This window comes from Bombus bifarius, unplaced genomic scaffold, assembly GCF_011952205.1.
Source record: "Bombus bifarius isolate JDL3187 unplaced genomic scaffold, Bbif_JDL3187 scf7180000008056, whole genome shotgun sequence".
Taxonomy (NCBI): domain Eukaryota; kingdom Metazoa; phylum Arthropoda; class Insecta; order Hymenoptera; family Apidae; genus Bombus; species Bombus bifarius.
The window spans coordinates 81975-99378 of record NW_022884421.1 but is presented as its reverse complement, the minus strand read 5'-3'; the positions used below and the strand labels follow the sequence as shown (position 1 = coordinate 99378).

Below are 17404 nucleotides of genomic sequence, written 5' to 3'. Positions count from 1 at the left end.
CAACTATATCGATGTGAACGCTCCTTGAAATCACCGATTCGATCACGTTCAACATTCGATTTCGTTCTGTACATATGTACGAAGCGATTCGGCAATAAAACCGAATCTGCTCCGTTTTTTATCGTATTTGTAGCAGAGTAAACTTGGTCGTAAGAACGTGGCGCTCTTTGAACCAACGTGAATTTTGTTTCTGTTGTACAAGTAGTTTTCGATAGACATTTTACTTGAAATTTTAGGACATACGCTTACATTCCTTTCCGAAGAAACGTTATAAAAAATTTCCCCCAAAATGAATATCGTCTCCGCGCGATAGGAAAGTTGTTACGTTGAAGGTCTTCGTAATTTAGAATACGTACGTGCCGAAGAAAAGTATATTAATTATTTTACAAAGTACACTGCGCAGAGCTAAATGTATCAATAACGAAGAAGTTAGAAAGCCACTTATAGTTGAAGATTATAACGATACTAAAAACGCAATTGATGTCCTTGATTAGACGATGGTTGCGTGTTATTCGACCAAAAGGGAATCGAACAGAGCATATAATGTATACGTTTTGTTCGCTGTAATTGAGCGTAACTGGAATATAGACATAAACTTTAGAGACGACCATTATCTCTGGAAAAATTGGCAAATGTACAAGTAACGCCATACACGCAAGAGAGAAAACTTGTTCCGACAACATTACGTTCAAGAGAATTTCTTAAACAGAATCAAAAACAAAGTGACGTGTCTGGAAGCTATGAAAAAAGGATGATGGAACTTTTGCTGAAGAGACATTGAAACGTCGTTCTTCTGTACACAATGTAAAAAATTTATTTGCATCTTATTATTAAATGCAAAAGGTATAAAAGCCAAATTCTTAGTATTACAATTAAAAAATGATAATGCATAACTATGCTTATCCTGAATGTTTCCTTTCTATTTAATATTAATTGAAGACCTTCAACGTTACTTCAAGCGATTTTACGCTGGTTAATATCGTCGATAGGACAAAGACCTGCTACATAAGATAAAACATTAGACGCGTACATGGCTAGAAATTTAAAAGAAACCGCATAAAGAGGAATATATATTGTAATAATATGGAGACTGGAAGAAGCGAGTCGCGCGTTGACACGGCCGTAACGCCGCGTCGCCGCCTGTTCGTCGCCGTTTGTCTCTTCGCGTTTAAACGAGCCCGTCCCTCGTTCCGCGTTCCATGAAAATGCGAGATGCAAGAAGAATTCAATTAACGCGACGCGACGAAGGTTTTCTCGTGAAGCGGTTATCGTCCGGCGATTCTGGGCGAATCTCGTTATGCGGAATTCCATTCCGCTCCGTGGACGTGCAACAGCAAGCAAGATTACGTACTCACCGCAACGAGCCAAACTCCGCGAATTCGATGATGAGGTAGACTGGCGCTCCGGGAGTGGTGCACGCACCCAGCAACCTGATCACGTTCGGATGTTGAGCCTCTTTCAACAGTTGATACTCGGACAGCAAGTCGGCCAATTCGGATGCGCACGCGTTCTCCTTTAACGTTTTCACCGCAACAGTGGTGGCTCCTGGAATTCCACCGATGTCGATCGCTTTGGCGCGCAACACGCGGCCGAATTCTCCTTCGCCGAGCACTTGTTCGATGGTCAATCGCGCTCGTGGGAATTCCCATTTAGGATCCGGCTGGAGAAATAGTTCAACGAAAACGATTCAACGTCTCCGACGTTTCCGTTGCACCGTTTTTCTCGTTTCGTGCTTTACGATGATTTTACCGCTGGTAATGAACAATGCGCGAAGGAGCAAGGAACAAAGTTCATGAAAGTGTCAGTTAACCATTTCCGTCGCTGTATCTTTGTTGCAACGTACCGTAAAACGTACGATACACGTACGGTAACGGTGCATGTGGTTCAAAAGAAAACGAAATACGATCGATCGAAATATTTTATTTAACTTAATGGTAGAACTATCGGCCGCTACTGAAGTATGAAACTTTGTATCGAGGAAATTAAAGCGCGAATAATAGGACAGAGTTTATAACGCGGTAAGATTTACAAGCTTTAATTCGTCGTTGAAATCTGTAACAATGCATCGTTGTAGATGTATGGAAAATGAAAGATTACCTCGTTTTTACTATCGTTCTGTGGTAGTTCTAGAGTTAGCGTACGCGAAATACCCGAAATTGTACCAAAGGATAGGTACAAACGATCACGTACAAAGTTGCAACGCGGTGAGAGGCAAAGAATTATATTCGTCGGTCGGATGAATCCTGAGCTTAGCGTAGGAGTAACGAAAATGAATGATTCGAGGCAAAGAGTCGCTGCTTACCGGGCACGTTTTCGGAAGAAGTAGGTGACGATTGGCTGCGGTGAAGGTGTCCAAGCCGATAAGCAAACCGTCGCCTCTGTCAATGTAGTCCGAGGATAATATGCCGACTACGTTCGAGTCATCGTCGACTCTTCGTTTTCCGTTTCGTCGAGCTTGCTTCACAGTCAGTCTGAAACGTAAGATCCTCTCATCGATCATATTGCCGTGTCGTGACGACTTTTAAAATCGGGATAGACGCGGCAAGTCGACGATCATTTCGCGAGAAATATCTACGTCGGCCAGTCGTACTCATCGACGAACGTCAGTCGGAATATCCACTGTCAAACTTTTACGAGATAGACGCGCGCCAACATTCACGCGGATACGACGAGGAAGTTTCTTCAATTTCGTGTGCAGACAAACTTTTAAACTCGCTTTCCTGTGATATATTGGCTGTATATCTCGTCTTGAAATAAAGTGGAGGACAAAGGGAAGTTTAAAGCAAAAAGAAAAGCCGTATAAAAAACGTCGCCACTTTAGAAAAAAAGCTGCGATTGACAAGAACAATTAAACTACGAATAGACGTAATAATATAGGTGATTGTTACTGTATAAAAATCATTCAGAAATGTGAAATCCGAGGATGAAAAGTTGCACTTAATATGAAAATATACAGGGTGGTTGGTAACTGGTGGTGTACGCGGAAAAGGGGGTGATTCTAGGCGAAAGAAGAAGTCAAAAGTATAGAATAAAATTTTTTTTTTTTAATTTTTCCATCGAGACAACGATCTACAGTGAGATTCGTTATAACGAGACGAGACAAAGTGCACGCGTACCGAGCGAAAATTCAAAGTCGATTTTCTCGAAAACAAAGCCTCGAACGAAAAATTTTTATTCCATATTTTCGACTTCTTTTTTCGCGTAGAATCAACCCCTTTCCGCTTGTACCACCAATTACCAACCACCCTGTATAAAATATTGAAAGCGTAATACCTGTCACGGTATTTGCTAAGTAGAATAAATCTCTGCTTGGGTGCTACTCTTTCAGTCGTATTCATAAAAATATGAATTTGCATAAATATCCGCCGCCTGGTTGTTTGCAAATACGCATTTCAAATTTCCTTCTGTTCGCCACCGTCGGTGATAACAAGTTTTTATCGTAGAATCGTATCGATACCTCGGGCAATCGAGTGACAAAAGAAACATTTGATTCTGAGCGGGCTCGATATGCGCGGTCGTCGTTCTACCGATTAAACGTCGTTATCGAAATACTGGAGAATCGGATTCGGAGAGGAATCCCCTTTCTTTCGAAAACTCGTTGTTCGGTGGTGGATCGAACGATCGACGTGACTCGAGCACAAAGCGCTCGTTCGAGAGTTATCTAGAATTTGGCCAGCTGTAATTCCCCAGCTGTCGTGAGAACTCGTGTTTCGTTCTCGTTTGCGCAAACATCGCGTTAATACGAACGCTTAGCCTTTGGTCATGTTTCGCGCGTTTCGACTTCTTTCATCGCCAGTGTTATTATACTGACCAGGCAAAACCATATAATTAATTTACCAGTGACCTACCTGTATCTCGAAGTAACGAGAAAACTGATGATCGCTATCAGCACGACGAAACTGACTCCTATCAGGCTTATCATGCAGATAGGTCCACAAGGTCCTTGAGGTGCTACGTAAAAAAAAAAGAAAGAGTTCAATCCAGTTGCGATCCTACAAGTTTAATCTCTTAATCTTACTCTTCGTTTAACGAGCAAAAATATTTCTGCTATTCGAAAAAAATACTGTAATATACGCGGTAAAAGTTTGTTTATCCGAACCCCGTTTATACGAACCAGTTGTTCTTTTATCGTCGGTTATGCGAACTCTGTGACCGAGCCTTCGTTATTCGACCTACGCTCGAGCGTACTTTCTCTTATACGAACGTGACTTCCGAAGTCGTACGCGTCCGTGTGCTCTATCCGAGCTGATACATAATTGGACACGATCTGTGACGAAATTGTTGTTCAGGCTCGGTTATCCGAACGTCAGCCTCTACTATCTCGAGCTAGAAATTGAATAACGGCAGCTGATAGGTGTAGCGAGCGAGCCTCTATTATCGGAAATATCCCCAACCCCGATTGATCCGGATAAACGAAGTTCTACGATACTTAAAAACGCCGGAATCACGCACATCGACACGTTGTCGATATTGTTTCGTATTTGCCTGGAACTCGAGAAATTTAGAATAAAAGAAGAGGATCGGGCGTAGAACGATCTCTAAAGAAGACAGCGGGGTTAATGCGCGAAGCAACGAGGGTTCAGTGAATGATCGTGGAACCTTTTCGGGCGCCGGTCACCACAATCTCCTCCTCTATGTCTCGCGATTTCCCGCCTTTTCCATCTTTACCCTCCTCTCCATCCATTCCCTGTTTGCCGCCTCTGCCAGGACTGTCGTTTTGCGCGCGGAAATGATCCACGTTGCACGTGCATTGCAGCATATCGTTGCACGCGCAAGTTCCCAAGCCGCTCTTGATGCCGCGTCCGTTCTTGTTCATGTGAGCGAAGTGGACGTCCGCTGGAACGTTAAAATTGATTATCGCCGATGGAAGCGTTAGCGAGATGGAAGAGCAAGAATGCAAAAGGTAAAAGAACGAAGCTCACATTCAACGGTGCAATCCTGGGGACAAATGCGAGGATCCAACCGTTCGAGCTCGTCGCACTGGTTATCGGGACAGTGAGACAAATCCGGGGAACAAGTTGGATAGTACTCGGACATTATGGAACCCTGGTTCGGACGTTTGTTCCATCTCCATACGCATTGAGCGGAAAAGTTGCCCTTGCTGAAAATCCGACCGATTGCGAGATCGTACGACGAGTTAAGGGGAAGCAGCCAGAGAGAAAGAGAGGAAGAGAGGGAGAGGGCAGGCACTGTTAGAATTATTGTTCGTTGAATATCTTGGACATGTAACCGGTCTGCAGTTATGGTAATGAATTTACGAAGAGAGAAACTCAACGACAGATTGCGCGATTGGTAATGACAGGTATGAAGAGAGCACGAGTGCGAAAGAATGTGAGAAGGCGAGTTACGTTAGGAGTTAAGAGTAGAATCCACGAGAGACAGTGTTACATAGTTTTAGAAGAAAGTTTATATATATTCATTATGGAAATATTAAATTACGCTTGAAGTCGACAGTGGCAAAACTAAAAAGATGTAAATTTTAAAGCAGAGGTTTTCTGAAATTTGCAAAGAAATCCGCGCGAGTCGTTTCGGTGACGTTCTAAGGCGGCTGACTTATCACCAGATAATCACGAAATGATCGATTCTTATTAAACGAGATAATCGATGCACCATGCGCGAAAATTATATAATCCTAGTATAATAGTATAATCCGAAAATAGCGTCAGGAAATAAGACGAGCCAGCGTTATCGCGAAACTAAAGCCAAATTGATAGCTATCATAAACGGTAACTTTGCCCTGTGACGCAAAACTGGTGGAAATCTAACGTATACCGTTTCGCATGATGGAGATAGAAACATAACGCGGATCTTTTATCCGGACGTTATTTTAGTTGTCCCACCGTCGTTGCCAAGCAGCGAAATATTACGGAATATTACGGTATATTAAATTCCTACATTAAATTCCGACGTACGCGAAAGGAAAGCGATCGTCACCTGTAAAATCCGCTGCCAACTCCGCAACTGGATTCGCAGTCCTCTGGCGTTTCCGCGTTGGCGCACGAATGCAACCGGCCGATCTTGCTATGGTTACACGTGTCTAACTTCGACATCGACACAGCCGATAAATTGATCTTTACGGTTTTGGAAGAGATCGGACGATCTTTCGCGTTCCATTTCACTTTAAGCCTGAAACATAGATCCATAGATCGAATCGTCGAAATGTTTTACGCACGATCGTACGGACCGATCACGGGTCAACGAGGCTCCTACGTGCTGTGACCACTTACACCAAATTAGCTGGCTCCGTTTTCAGCAGATCCTCGTCAGCGACGTAGATTATACCGCCCTTGTGAGTGATGGCGAACGCGCTCGACCCGTGAACGTTGAAAGTTATCGAGGTGTGCGGTTCGCTGGTCGGTCTCGCGACTCGGGTGTAACGAGGCGCGAGCCGTGCGACTTTCACGATCGAGGGATACGTGAAGGATTGCTGTTTCCCGGATGATATCGGCGACACGGTCGTCGTGGTCGTTCGATGTTCCGGTCCGTAGAAAGTCAGTGTAATGTTCAGCTATCAGCAACAAACGTAAAACGTGCGATATCGTATTGTAGTTTTCTTTACGGAGATATATGCGTTAGGAGAAGTTTAAGTTATGATAAACATAGGTATATGTAGTTATGTACAGGGTGTTTCATTTGTCTTGTCCACTTTGTATCTTTGTTACTTTTGCATATGCAAAAAAGTGTATGGAGGTAAAAGTTGTTTAATCTAGAAATTTAAGTTATGATAAACATAGGTATATATAGTTATGTACAGGGTGTTTCGTTTATCTTGTCCACTTTGTATCTTTGTTACTTTTGCATATGCAAAAAAGTGTATGGAGGTAAAAGTTGTTTAATCTAGAAATTTAAATTATGATAAACATAGGTATATATAGTTATGTATAGGGTGTTTCATTTATATTGTCCACTTTATGTATCATTTGTCTTGTCCACTTTTATCTTTGTTTCTTTTGCATATGCAAAAAAGTGTATGGAGGTAAAAGTTGTTTAATCTAGAAATTTAAATTATGATAAACATAGGTATATATAGTTATGTATAGGGTGTTTCATTTATATTGTCTACTTTAGTATCTTTGTTACTTTTGCATATACAAGAAGTGTATGGAGGTAAAAGTTGTTTAATCTAGAAATTTAAGTTATGATAAACATAGGTATATGTAGTTATGTACAGGGTGTTTCATTTGTCTTGTCCACTTTGTATCTTTGTTTCTTTTGCATATGCAAAAAAGTGTATGGAGGTAAAAGTTGTTTAATCTAGAAATTTAAATTATGATAAACATAGGTATATATAGTTATGTATAGGGTGTTTCATTTATATTGTCCACTTTAGTATCTTTGTTACTTTTGCATATGCAAAAAAGTGTATGGAGGTAAAAGTTGTTTAATCTAGAAATTTAAGTTATGATAAACATAGGTATATATAGTTATGTATAGGGTGTTTCACTTATATTGTCCACTTTAGTATCTTTGTTACTTTTGCATATACAAGAAGTGTATGGAGGTAAAAGTTGTTTAATCTAGAAATTTAAGTTATACATAGGCATATGTAGTTATGTACAGGGTGTTTCATTTGTCTTGTCCACTTTAGTATCTTTGTTACTTTTACATATGCAAAAAATGTATGAAGGTAAAAGTTGTTTAATCTAGAAATTTAAGTTATGATAAACATACGTATATGTAGTTATGTACAGGGTGTTTCGTTTATCTTGTCCACTTTGTATCTTTGTTACTTTTACATATACAAAAAATGTATGGAGGTAAAAGATGTTTAGTTCAGAACGAGGCATATTGCGGTTCGTATCTTTTTCCCTTGCTGGTTATTTTTTTCTTCCTTTATTTTTTATTCTTTTAAGTTTCCAAGGTCATCGACGATTTTGCAATAACAACGACACATCTTTATGCGATGTATTTCAAACGTGTAGATATATCGAGCTAGGAATAACCTCGAGCGGAGAATTCATGATAATTCGAAGGGAAATAAGAAATCGAATTATTTATTTATTTTTGCCCCAAATTTTCATCATTTTCCTAGAAATAGAAAAAATATTGTAGAACCGCGTGCATCCCCGGGCAAGGAAGTCGAAATTAAGCGAAACGAGATAATAAAAGTAAAAAATGTTCAGCTATCAGAGGCAAGCCTTGCTCTCTTGGTCACTTCATTTGGAAATTCGTTACCTCTTCTACCAAATTCGCAAAGCTGTGCGTGGGTGGCTATGCAAATTGGAATCCAGGATCCTAGAAGTATTTGCCTATGCAGTATTTCGAGACTGAGAGTGACCTTTCACCACGGAATATGGAATGAGAAGGAGTTTTTAGTGGGTAGTCCGCCCAACATCTTAGACAGTGTCATATAGCTAGTGATTGGATCGATACCGAAATTACGTATTGATAATACTCAATCAATTCGGTACCAAAGTACTCCATATAAGACTTCTTTTTTCGCGTAGAATCACCCCCTTTTCGCTTGTACCACCAGTTACCAACCACCCTGTATATTATCATATTTGATTGCATCGATTTATTGAGTTTGTCAGAACGTGAATTCGTCCCTGATACGATTTTACTGTAACCATAGTCTCATGAATTTCCCTTTTCTCGCGTAAAAAGACCAAAATAATAGCTGGTATTCAGGAATGGTCGCGAAAGTAGAGAAAAATATTCATCGTCGACTGTTTTCGATTACAAATTCGTTCATCCAATCGAGCGTGAAACAGACGCGGCCATGAGCTGACTCCGACAGGGTAACGCGACGCCGAATGAAAAATTGTCAATCGACGGAAAAAGAAAGCGGCGAAAACGAAATCCCGGCCGATTCGCCGAATTTTTCGACTAGTTTTTAGTGGGCGTTTACGCGAGGCTCGGTTAAACGTTGAAATCGGAAGTTCTGCTCGGAGATAATAGGCAGCTTCCGCCCACGCGTCCGCCGCCGTGCAATTTCTCGACGCGGAACGATCCCATTAATTTTCCTTTAATCGGCTCCTCGAAACCGCACCCAGCTAACACTCTCGCAGCCTTTGCTATCTAATTGTTTAACGAGTCGCGATTACGCCAATGGATCCGTGCCAGCTGAGACCAGGAAGATGTTGTTTGATCGCTGCCCTCCTATTTGTTATCAGGAACTCATTTCGAGATACGAATTCACGACTGAACATCGGACGTGGAATTTGCAGCATCGAAATTGCGAAAGAAAAGTTCGAACTAGATTGGAAACAAGACCGCGCGTATTTCTATCGAGTTTCTCGTTAAAGGCAGCTTCATCGACGCGGATCATCGTCTCTAAACCGCGAACATTTAATTCCAATTTCATACTTCTACTAATATAAACAAGGAAACGAATGCAATCGTAAAAATTTATTTCTTGCGATAAGCGTCATGAAAAAGTACTTTGATTTCGATACTTTCCATAGTTTTGCATATATCATTTCGCGCAACTTTAACGCCAAGTTTACCCGGTAAAATTTCAATTCAGACCAGCTTCAAATTTAATTAAAAATTCTACGTTCATCTAACTTTTGTTCTTCTATAACTCTTTTACTCGTCTAACTTTATGTAAATTCTTATATTAACAAAATCTGAGAAATTGATTAATCGGATAATATAAGTACAATCTTAACTGCAATTTTGAAACCGCTCGTCCGAGTATTAGCGCAAAAATTTCGCACGAGCGCACAAAAATCCGCAGTCAGATCATTGGGGGAAAAAATTTCCCGAATCCTCGCTCGCTGCTATTCCAGTTTTCCCGAATTTTCTTCTTCGCCTCGCGGCTCTTAAAGAAGACCCGCGTTTCTCTCGTTCGCGCCAGCTATCTGCGATAGACTCTGACTCACCGTGTTTTCTCCGTGTCCTGGGATCAGAGACTCGTCCTTCACTTGCAGGATCACGCGATACGGAGACTTTGGCAGAAGAGTGGTTTTTGCGGATATTCCTGTAACGGAGGAAACAGAAATTTACCCGATGCAGACAGATCCTTATCGAGAAAGAAGCGAGGACGATCGAACTGTAGGGAAATACGTTCGTAAATATCGACTCACTGGTGAATATGGCGGTGTACGGGATCCCTCTGGGAACTTCGATCGGCAAAGTGTTATGGGAGACGTTAAAGGCGTCGTGAGCGTCTCCGAGCATACGGACGCTGTAGCGGTTACTACTTTCCGCGTCCGCGTCCTTCAGTATCAGCTTGTTGTCGTCCACCAGTTTGTCGCCCTATCGACACGACACGGATGACAAGATTTTTACGCGAATAGCGAGAAAAATTTCGCCTACTCGGGCGCGGGGGCGACGCGAAGGGACGTTAGGAGAAGCGGGAAACGCGAGAGGATAGGCGGCGAAAGTAGAAAAGAGATTCGGGCTTAATCAAGATCAGACCCCGAAGGGGTTTTCCTTCCCGACGATTCTTCGAGACGGTTCCGTTGTCGCGTTCGTCGCTTCCGTGTCTTTTCACGCTGCAAACAATGCCTCGTGATCGCTGCAACAATGCGCCACTGATTAAGTCGACGACTTTTTAAACGATTCGTCGTCCGTTTGCTAACGAGATTTTCCTTTCATCGACGTAGTGCGTGTACACTGTATGTAGATATATGTGTGTTTAGCGCAACAAACAGAAGCGCAGTGCAGATGTAGGAGCTCGGAACATCTCGAGGAACGAGTAACGCGAGTGTAGGAATGAATTTTTCCCGACTATCCAGTCGGATTGTGCGAATCCTCGCGTAATCGAATAGAAATATTCTACAGCTGTTTCCTAATTTTGTAGCATTGACGAAAAACCTTGCAGTACGTCGATTAGCGCACGCGACGGCTCGCAGTGAACAGCGTATTCGACACTGTAAGCCGTTTGCGTTTGATCCGAGAGAAATGTCGACTGGAGCCATCCAAATGGTTCGCGTGATCTGTAACGAAGCGAATCTTACCGGCGAACGCGCAGAAATTAGCACCAGCGATCTAAACGGTGCGATTTCGATCTCGAGGATCGACCACGTTCCGGAGGTCCTGAGAAATTTGAAAACGAACATTTGCACCGACTACAGGGGCAAAACGCCAAGTTTATATCGCGATGGTATTCGCAAGAAAACTAGGCGAAATATCATCGACGACGATGGAGATTACTTCGTTGGCCTGTCTTCGTCGTTCACGAATGAAACTCTGATGATACTCAAAAGTGGAGGACAATCCATTCTTACGCCTGATAAACAGCTGGACAGGATCGCGTCACTCACCGCGGTAAATTCTGGAAGAATCACGTCGATCGAGTGGTTGCCCTGCGCCATCGGTGGATTGTCGTCCTGATCCAAGACGTCGACGTGCAGCGTGTCGATCGGTGCGTACTGCATTCCGGTGATCTCGTCCCACACGATGCACTGAACTTGAACGGCGACTCGCGGTCCGGGGCCTCTAGGCGGCGGACCCAACGCGTCTCTGTCCAGGAACGCGTTCGCGAACAACGTGTCGTTGGACGTGTGGAAGTATTCCGTGCCTAGAAATTATCGGACGTTCGTACGTTCTCCGCTACTTTTCCACGAACGCTTAACTCGCCTTCCGGGAATTCCAGGAGTTGGCGGCTCGTGCGCGCGCGCACGCGTTCGATGGATTTATTTCCTCGAGCGGGAGAGTCGGACAGATACACTCCCATTCGTAAGATATTAGGACGCTTACAGGAAACCAGATTAACTTCAAAAACGTTTAAGCTCTGGCCGAAGCCTTCAACAATATTTATTATCCCCTGTGGCTCGACTTGTGTATATCTGGAATTTATTATAAAGACCATGGAATCTCGAGGTGAATGAAAAATCGTATATTCGTGGAAAGGTAGAAATCTTATCACAACGACGTTGAATTTCTGCTCGCTTATGTCCACTGTGTTACGTCCACTTCGTGATCGTCGCTTTAATCAACCTTGGTGATACATTCGTACTGTTCAAGTTTCTATGATAATTCGAGGTTTCATTAAGCTTTTGAACAAACATCTCTGAACCTCGCGTGTAATAAACGCGCGTGAACTTCTTCGCCGAGGCGAAGGGATTCCTGATCCATATTCATCGCGTTTCTCTCGCGACTCTTGCGAATAATTTTTACAAATTCACCCCTCCCCACCTCGAATGCAAAACCCTGATCGATGGACCGCTCGATCGACGATTTGAACAAACCATCGCATCCTACGTAAAATCGATAAACGTCCTAATAGTTAGGCGCGGAGGCGTATGCCGTTTCTGTTGGAGCGCACAGGGATGTTCCTTCTTCCTGTCTAGAAAACGTGATTCTCTATCGCCGAGCTATAGCTGAGACGCGACGACGAGCATGAAAAGAAAGGGTGACTTGCCGTTCAATAGCTTGTAGTCGGTTACGTGAAAATTGGAGCAAAGGTCGGTGTAAATGCCAGGTCCGAAGGTACCGATCATCGCGACCGGCTGATTTTCGTATATCCTATACCTGGACGCGTTCCAGAAGCACATGTCCTGAAAACGAAACGACGTTGAACGGTAGAGCGACAGAGTCTCGCGAAATAGACCGTACAGCGACGATCTAATTACCTGAACGTAGTCCGCGCATTTGATTTCCGTCCCGTTAACACGAGATGGTTCCACCGTGATTTCCAGGACGGCCTCGTTGCTGTTGTCTTCTTTCGCCACAACGACGATCGTATCGGATCCGGTCGCGCCTTGGCAAGCGGGGAAACGAAAGACGCGGTAACGTCTGCGATCGAAGCGAAACGCGTAGATCGAAGAACATCTGCTACACTTACCTTTCTTTGAAAAACCGTGCAGTAGCAAGCTGTTCGTCTCGGAATCTATGGAAACTGTCGGTTCGCGGGGCACGGTGACGCGATAGTTCACGCGACTCGGTTCCGTCGAATCGTTTCGAAGCGTCCTCAGCTCGAGCAGCTTCAATTTCCATGAAATGTGTGCATCGTCCCGCGCCAGGTACGGTATCCTTACGGCCAAGTTCGACTGAGGAAAGTATAGCTCTGGAACAGAGAAGCGGCGCCCTTTACCGAGTCGTTATCTGTACGCGTAAATTTCGAGTCGCTGTTTATTACGCGAAACGGCGAGAACTTGTCGTTTTATTATTCTACGCTTAATTGGTATCGTATTCGGAACATAATTCTAGCATGCTTCGTTCCAATGTGTATTCTGCAATTTACACGATAATAGTCGTTACAGTTGTTCCTTATCGTACAAGATAATGAAATAAAATTGTGCAATCTGACTAGCAAACGTAATCTCTCGTGGTCACCTATGATCCGACGATAGCATTTAGATTAGTATTCGAGTCGTATCAGTTGTTAAGATCATCGGCGACTACTATCGCGTTGAAACAATGCGTACGAGTATTCTCGTTTTTGCTAGAGTAAGTTTCCTGCGACAATCAGTCCGGTACTCGCTTACAAGGCTCCAATACCGTGAGTACTAGTAGTCTGTAAGCGAGTAGGCAAGTATTAGGTCGTCCGAAAAGTTTCTTTCGTTTTATAAGCAAATGATAGATGCACAATATTTTCCGTTTTATATTATTTCATCGAATTACGTACGATCCATTTTGTTCTATCAAAATAAAGATCACAACGTTCGACAGATCAGGTTTCATGTTTGTACGAAGATACATCGTTGTAGAAGACGCGTCTGTAAAAGAACGACACTTTTCGGACAACCTAATACGTCTGTTATCGGCAGCGAGACGCTGGTAGCCTGTCTCCTTACTAACAGATTGGATAAGAATGAATTTCTGAACAGTCGATCACGAGGGACGTAAAAAGTTGTAAGCGAGTTCCTAACCACCAGAAATTGAACTAAAGACGATAAATCAACTCGCAGAGATGCCAGCCAAAAAGGGAACGACCGACACTCGAACACCATAGGCCATACTTCTCGTACGAATGCAAGAGTCAGCAGTACAACCGAGCCATCGCGGCTCCTGCGATGCAAAATGTTTTCGATCGCAAGACGAAAATAAACGCTTCGTCTTTGGCATTGTAAAGTTCAACGGTGAGGGTTCGCGTACGGTCAACTTCGTGGAAACGACTCGTGTCAAGGTGAGCGCGTTTAATCGATACACAGCAAGTAGTTAAAGTCCTGCTCGGCGAACGCGCTCGGCCGCACGCTCTTGCAGGATAAGGATCGCGATCGAGATCTTCGACGGTGTTTTCGCGGAACTCCAGTCGCGGTTGCGCGATTCCATACGCGAGCGAGATCCGTTCCTGGAACATCTGCGGTTCCACGTGCCGCGTCCACCGTGTTCGCCTCGATCGATACCACACGTTTCGATCGTTCGCGCGACATTTCGCTCTCCTATCGTGCGCCATCTCTGCGAACCAACTCTATGGAAATTTTTGTTTTCGATGGAAATTTTCGAGATGGAATTTTCGAGTTTCGCGCGTGTAGGAATTTCTAGCCGAGGATCGGCCCGGTAATTCCGTGTCGTGGGACGAGGACGCGTGCGTTTTTCGTGAAAGGGGTAGGGTAAGAAGATATTTCGGTAGGGAAGGCCTCCGATGATGGCGATGCCAAGGGCGAGGGTGCGATAGCGAGGGTACGGTGGAAAGGCGAACGATGCGACGGTCACGCGAGAGTCGAGTTAAAGGCGCAAAGTATCTGGAACGCAGACTTGCGAGCAGGCACACGCGCTCGCATACGCACACGTCTCTGTATCGTGGCGTCTGTGTTAAAAGTTAGGATCTAGCTGCTTGGCGAATGCGCGCACAAAGTCTTTCGCGTAAAGGTGCGTTTAAACGAAGCGCGCGAACGATCCTCTTGTTAGTGAAATTTAAGCGGGAACAAGCGTTCCGTCGCCGTTTAGTTGAATTCGTTCGCTGAATTATTTGACCGCGATCGTCGCGAAGCGAGATAAATCTTTTGATGAGATAAACGAGTTTACGAACGATTTCCTCGATAACGGTTTAACGCGATGTTCGAACGGTGTGAGGCAACGATCTCCAAAATATAAAATAGCTGAATATACAATGTGCAACGAGAACTCGCACTCCATTGTATTTATTGCGGTATTTACGTACCGATTCGTTAAGTTCAAGTATATCAAGTTTCATATCTTTTGGCGGTATTTTTATACGACTATGAAGAGTACAGTAGATCTTTGATCATCCGAGGCGTTGTAAACCAGGCCTACCTCGAGTAATACGGAATAATTTATTAGTATTCATGAGTCGTATAATAAAATCTTGATGGCTTAAGGTTGTACGCGTATTTGGCTTTGTATAAGCGTATCGTATGTTGTAGGCGTATTTAATCGATTGAACGTTTGATTAACTGTTTTCACGATACCTGGCTATGTACACTTTCGTAGTCTTCGTGCTAAAATTTCGAGAAAAACGAAGTTATGGTAAAGTTGGAAGCGCCTCGAATAATACGGAACTCGAATAGCCGAGACTCCATTGTATTATGAAAATGAAGTATGCAACCTGATAAAAAACGGTTCATTGGAAAATGGAAGTATCTACTTCTTGTAGCTACTGTATTTAATCAAGAACACTGATGTCTTTTTCTCTAAATCATAGTATAAAAGCAACAATAGCTGTCTGGTATGAATGCTCTGACTTGAAACGAACACGATATCTTTCGACGGTGCCACAAAATTTCCGTAATTAATTTATGTCACGAGATGAAAAAGGTTGTAAATCACTGGTACGTTAAACGTGCACGAACGATTTCTATCATTCTCGCTCTATGTGTTGTTGGTCGTTTGGTCTAAATGCGGGTTACCTTTGAACTATCGACGATCACCTCGTCGACACGATTTCACTGACACGGAGTTCGCCGACGATGTTTATCTATAGGGATGACATTCTCTCTTTGCCGATAATTAGTATATTAATTGTCATATGTCATCGCTAATCGTGCATCTGTATCTAAACGTTCATTTCCATGCATGAAAAGATAAAAGGAAATGATAAAAGTTACTACGATATTACGACGTATTGCGTTGGTACTTTATTAACTAACGTAAATTATGCAAGTAAATATTTACAAAAAGTGAGCCACTTGAAAGAAATTTCCACAATTTTTTTATATATTGTCAAAGTTGCAACCCTGATGTACGTATGCGTGGCCTGTAAAAAATCTAACTTCACCCACGTTCATTTCTGCTTAAAAGAAAATTAGATTTGGATTATTTTGAATCTTTTCAAGGTTGGGGTAGGTTTCACTCCGACCACGCTTTTTAACATCGTATTGCATACAGGTACATAATTCTCTGCTACGCGTGTGCGTATGACCGCCACTGCTGTTTGCGAGTTACCTTTTCCGTTGAAAAGTCGTAAGAAGCGAGTTATATGGGAGTCGTAAAAAATATCAATAGCATAGATTTGAGTAAGGGGAGCGACTGTGCATAACGGACGGTAACGTATGACGATAAGCGTAACAATTTTCGCCAGAAGACGACGTCGATGAAACGACTGGTCGGTGATTTCGTACGCTGGTTTCGGTGAAATTGCGTCGATGAAATGTTCGTGGCTGATTTGAAAGTAGCTCCCTGAACGCGTCTTTAAAAAATTCTCTCAGCGTGCGATCGAGGGTGAGCGACGATATCGGATCGTTACGATCGAAAACGAAATCGGTCGAAAGGCGAGAGATCGGTCGTTCTAGTAGATCTCCAGAGGCACGAGATCGTTGTACCTGGAAACCCTATTCGCACATCGAGTTACGATTCCCGAAAACAGAGACACCGTGAATACGATACGCGCAGCCATACAACTCGGCACCCTCTCGGTCGCCGATCTGCAAGAACCTGCCGCGTTCGAGTCGGCCCACCTCGCCACCTTAGTTACGTCTTGCGCCCATCGTAGGGCCACCGTAGTATCACCATCTCGATATACGCGCCCTCTATTCCTGTAAATTGATTCGCCATCGCGTATACCTGGCCAGACGCCTAATTCGCTCGAGACTGCCACTTTCTTTCGTTTCCTATTATTTTCTTAGTAGGCAGCACCATATCTTCGTTGCTTGGCTTGCACTAAAATATATTTTATTTATTTACTTATTCATAGCTGTTCTCCTGCGGGTTAGGAATTTCCCCGTTACTTTTCTCTTTGATATATACTCATGGTCTACTTTTCTAACCTTAACGTTTTTCGTACTCGACGTTTAGACTGAAAAATTGCAACTCAAATTTTACCTTAGGACCTTTATATTTAGCATAATAAAGGACCTTTAGCATCCTTTATATTTTTTATTGTCTATACTTCTTTAACAGTGACGTATAACCTCGCAGTCTTTCAATTTCAACAACGTATAGATCTGAACGGAGACATACAATATGAAACTCTAACAATTTTGCTACATTATTTTTATTACGTTATTAACATTCGCGATACGTGGCAAACGTTAATCTCTTGTTTCTTCTTCTCTTTCCCTCGATGCTCCCGTCTCTTCTTTTCACTATCTTTTCTCGATTTCCTACTTTG

General features: G+C 43.1%; 1 protein-coding gene across 1 annotated transcript in view; it reads right to left on the bottom strand.

Annotated features, from left to right (window-relative positions):
- Positions 1-17404, bottom strand: part of LOC117208103 (proto-oncogene tyrosine-protein kinase receptor Ret) — a 35012-nt gene that overhangs the window by 3750 nt on the left and 13858 nt on the right. The window contains exons 2-14 of the mRNA XM_033448961.1: positions 12737-12958; positions 12525-12652; positions 12314-12449; positions 11214-11470; positions 10032-10203; positions 9828-9925; positions 6228-6508; positions 5935-6126; positions 4923-5101; positions 4600-4836; positions 3849-3951; positions 2303-2471; positions 1356-1660 (exon numbers count right to left, since the gene is read on the bottom strand). Of these exons, the coding sequence (XP_033304852.1) occupies positions 1356-1660; positions 2303-2471; positions 3849-3951; positions 4600-4836; positions 4923-5101; positions 5935-6126; positions 6228-6508; positions 9828-9925; positions 10032-10203; positions 11214-11470; positions 12314-12449; positions 12525-12652; positions 12737-12958 (2479 nt within the window). The remainder of the gene's footprint in view (positions 1-1355; positions 1661-2302; positions 2472-3848; positions 3952-4599; positions 4837-4922; positions 5102-5934; positions 6127-6227; positions 6509-9827; positions 9926-10031; positions 10204-11213; positions 11471-12313; positions 12450-12524; positions 12653-12736; positions 12959-17404) is intronic.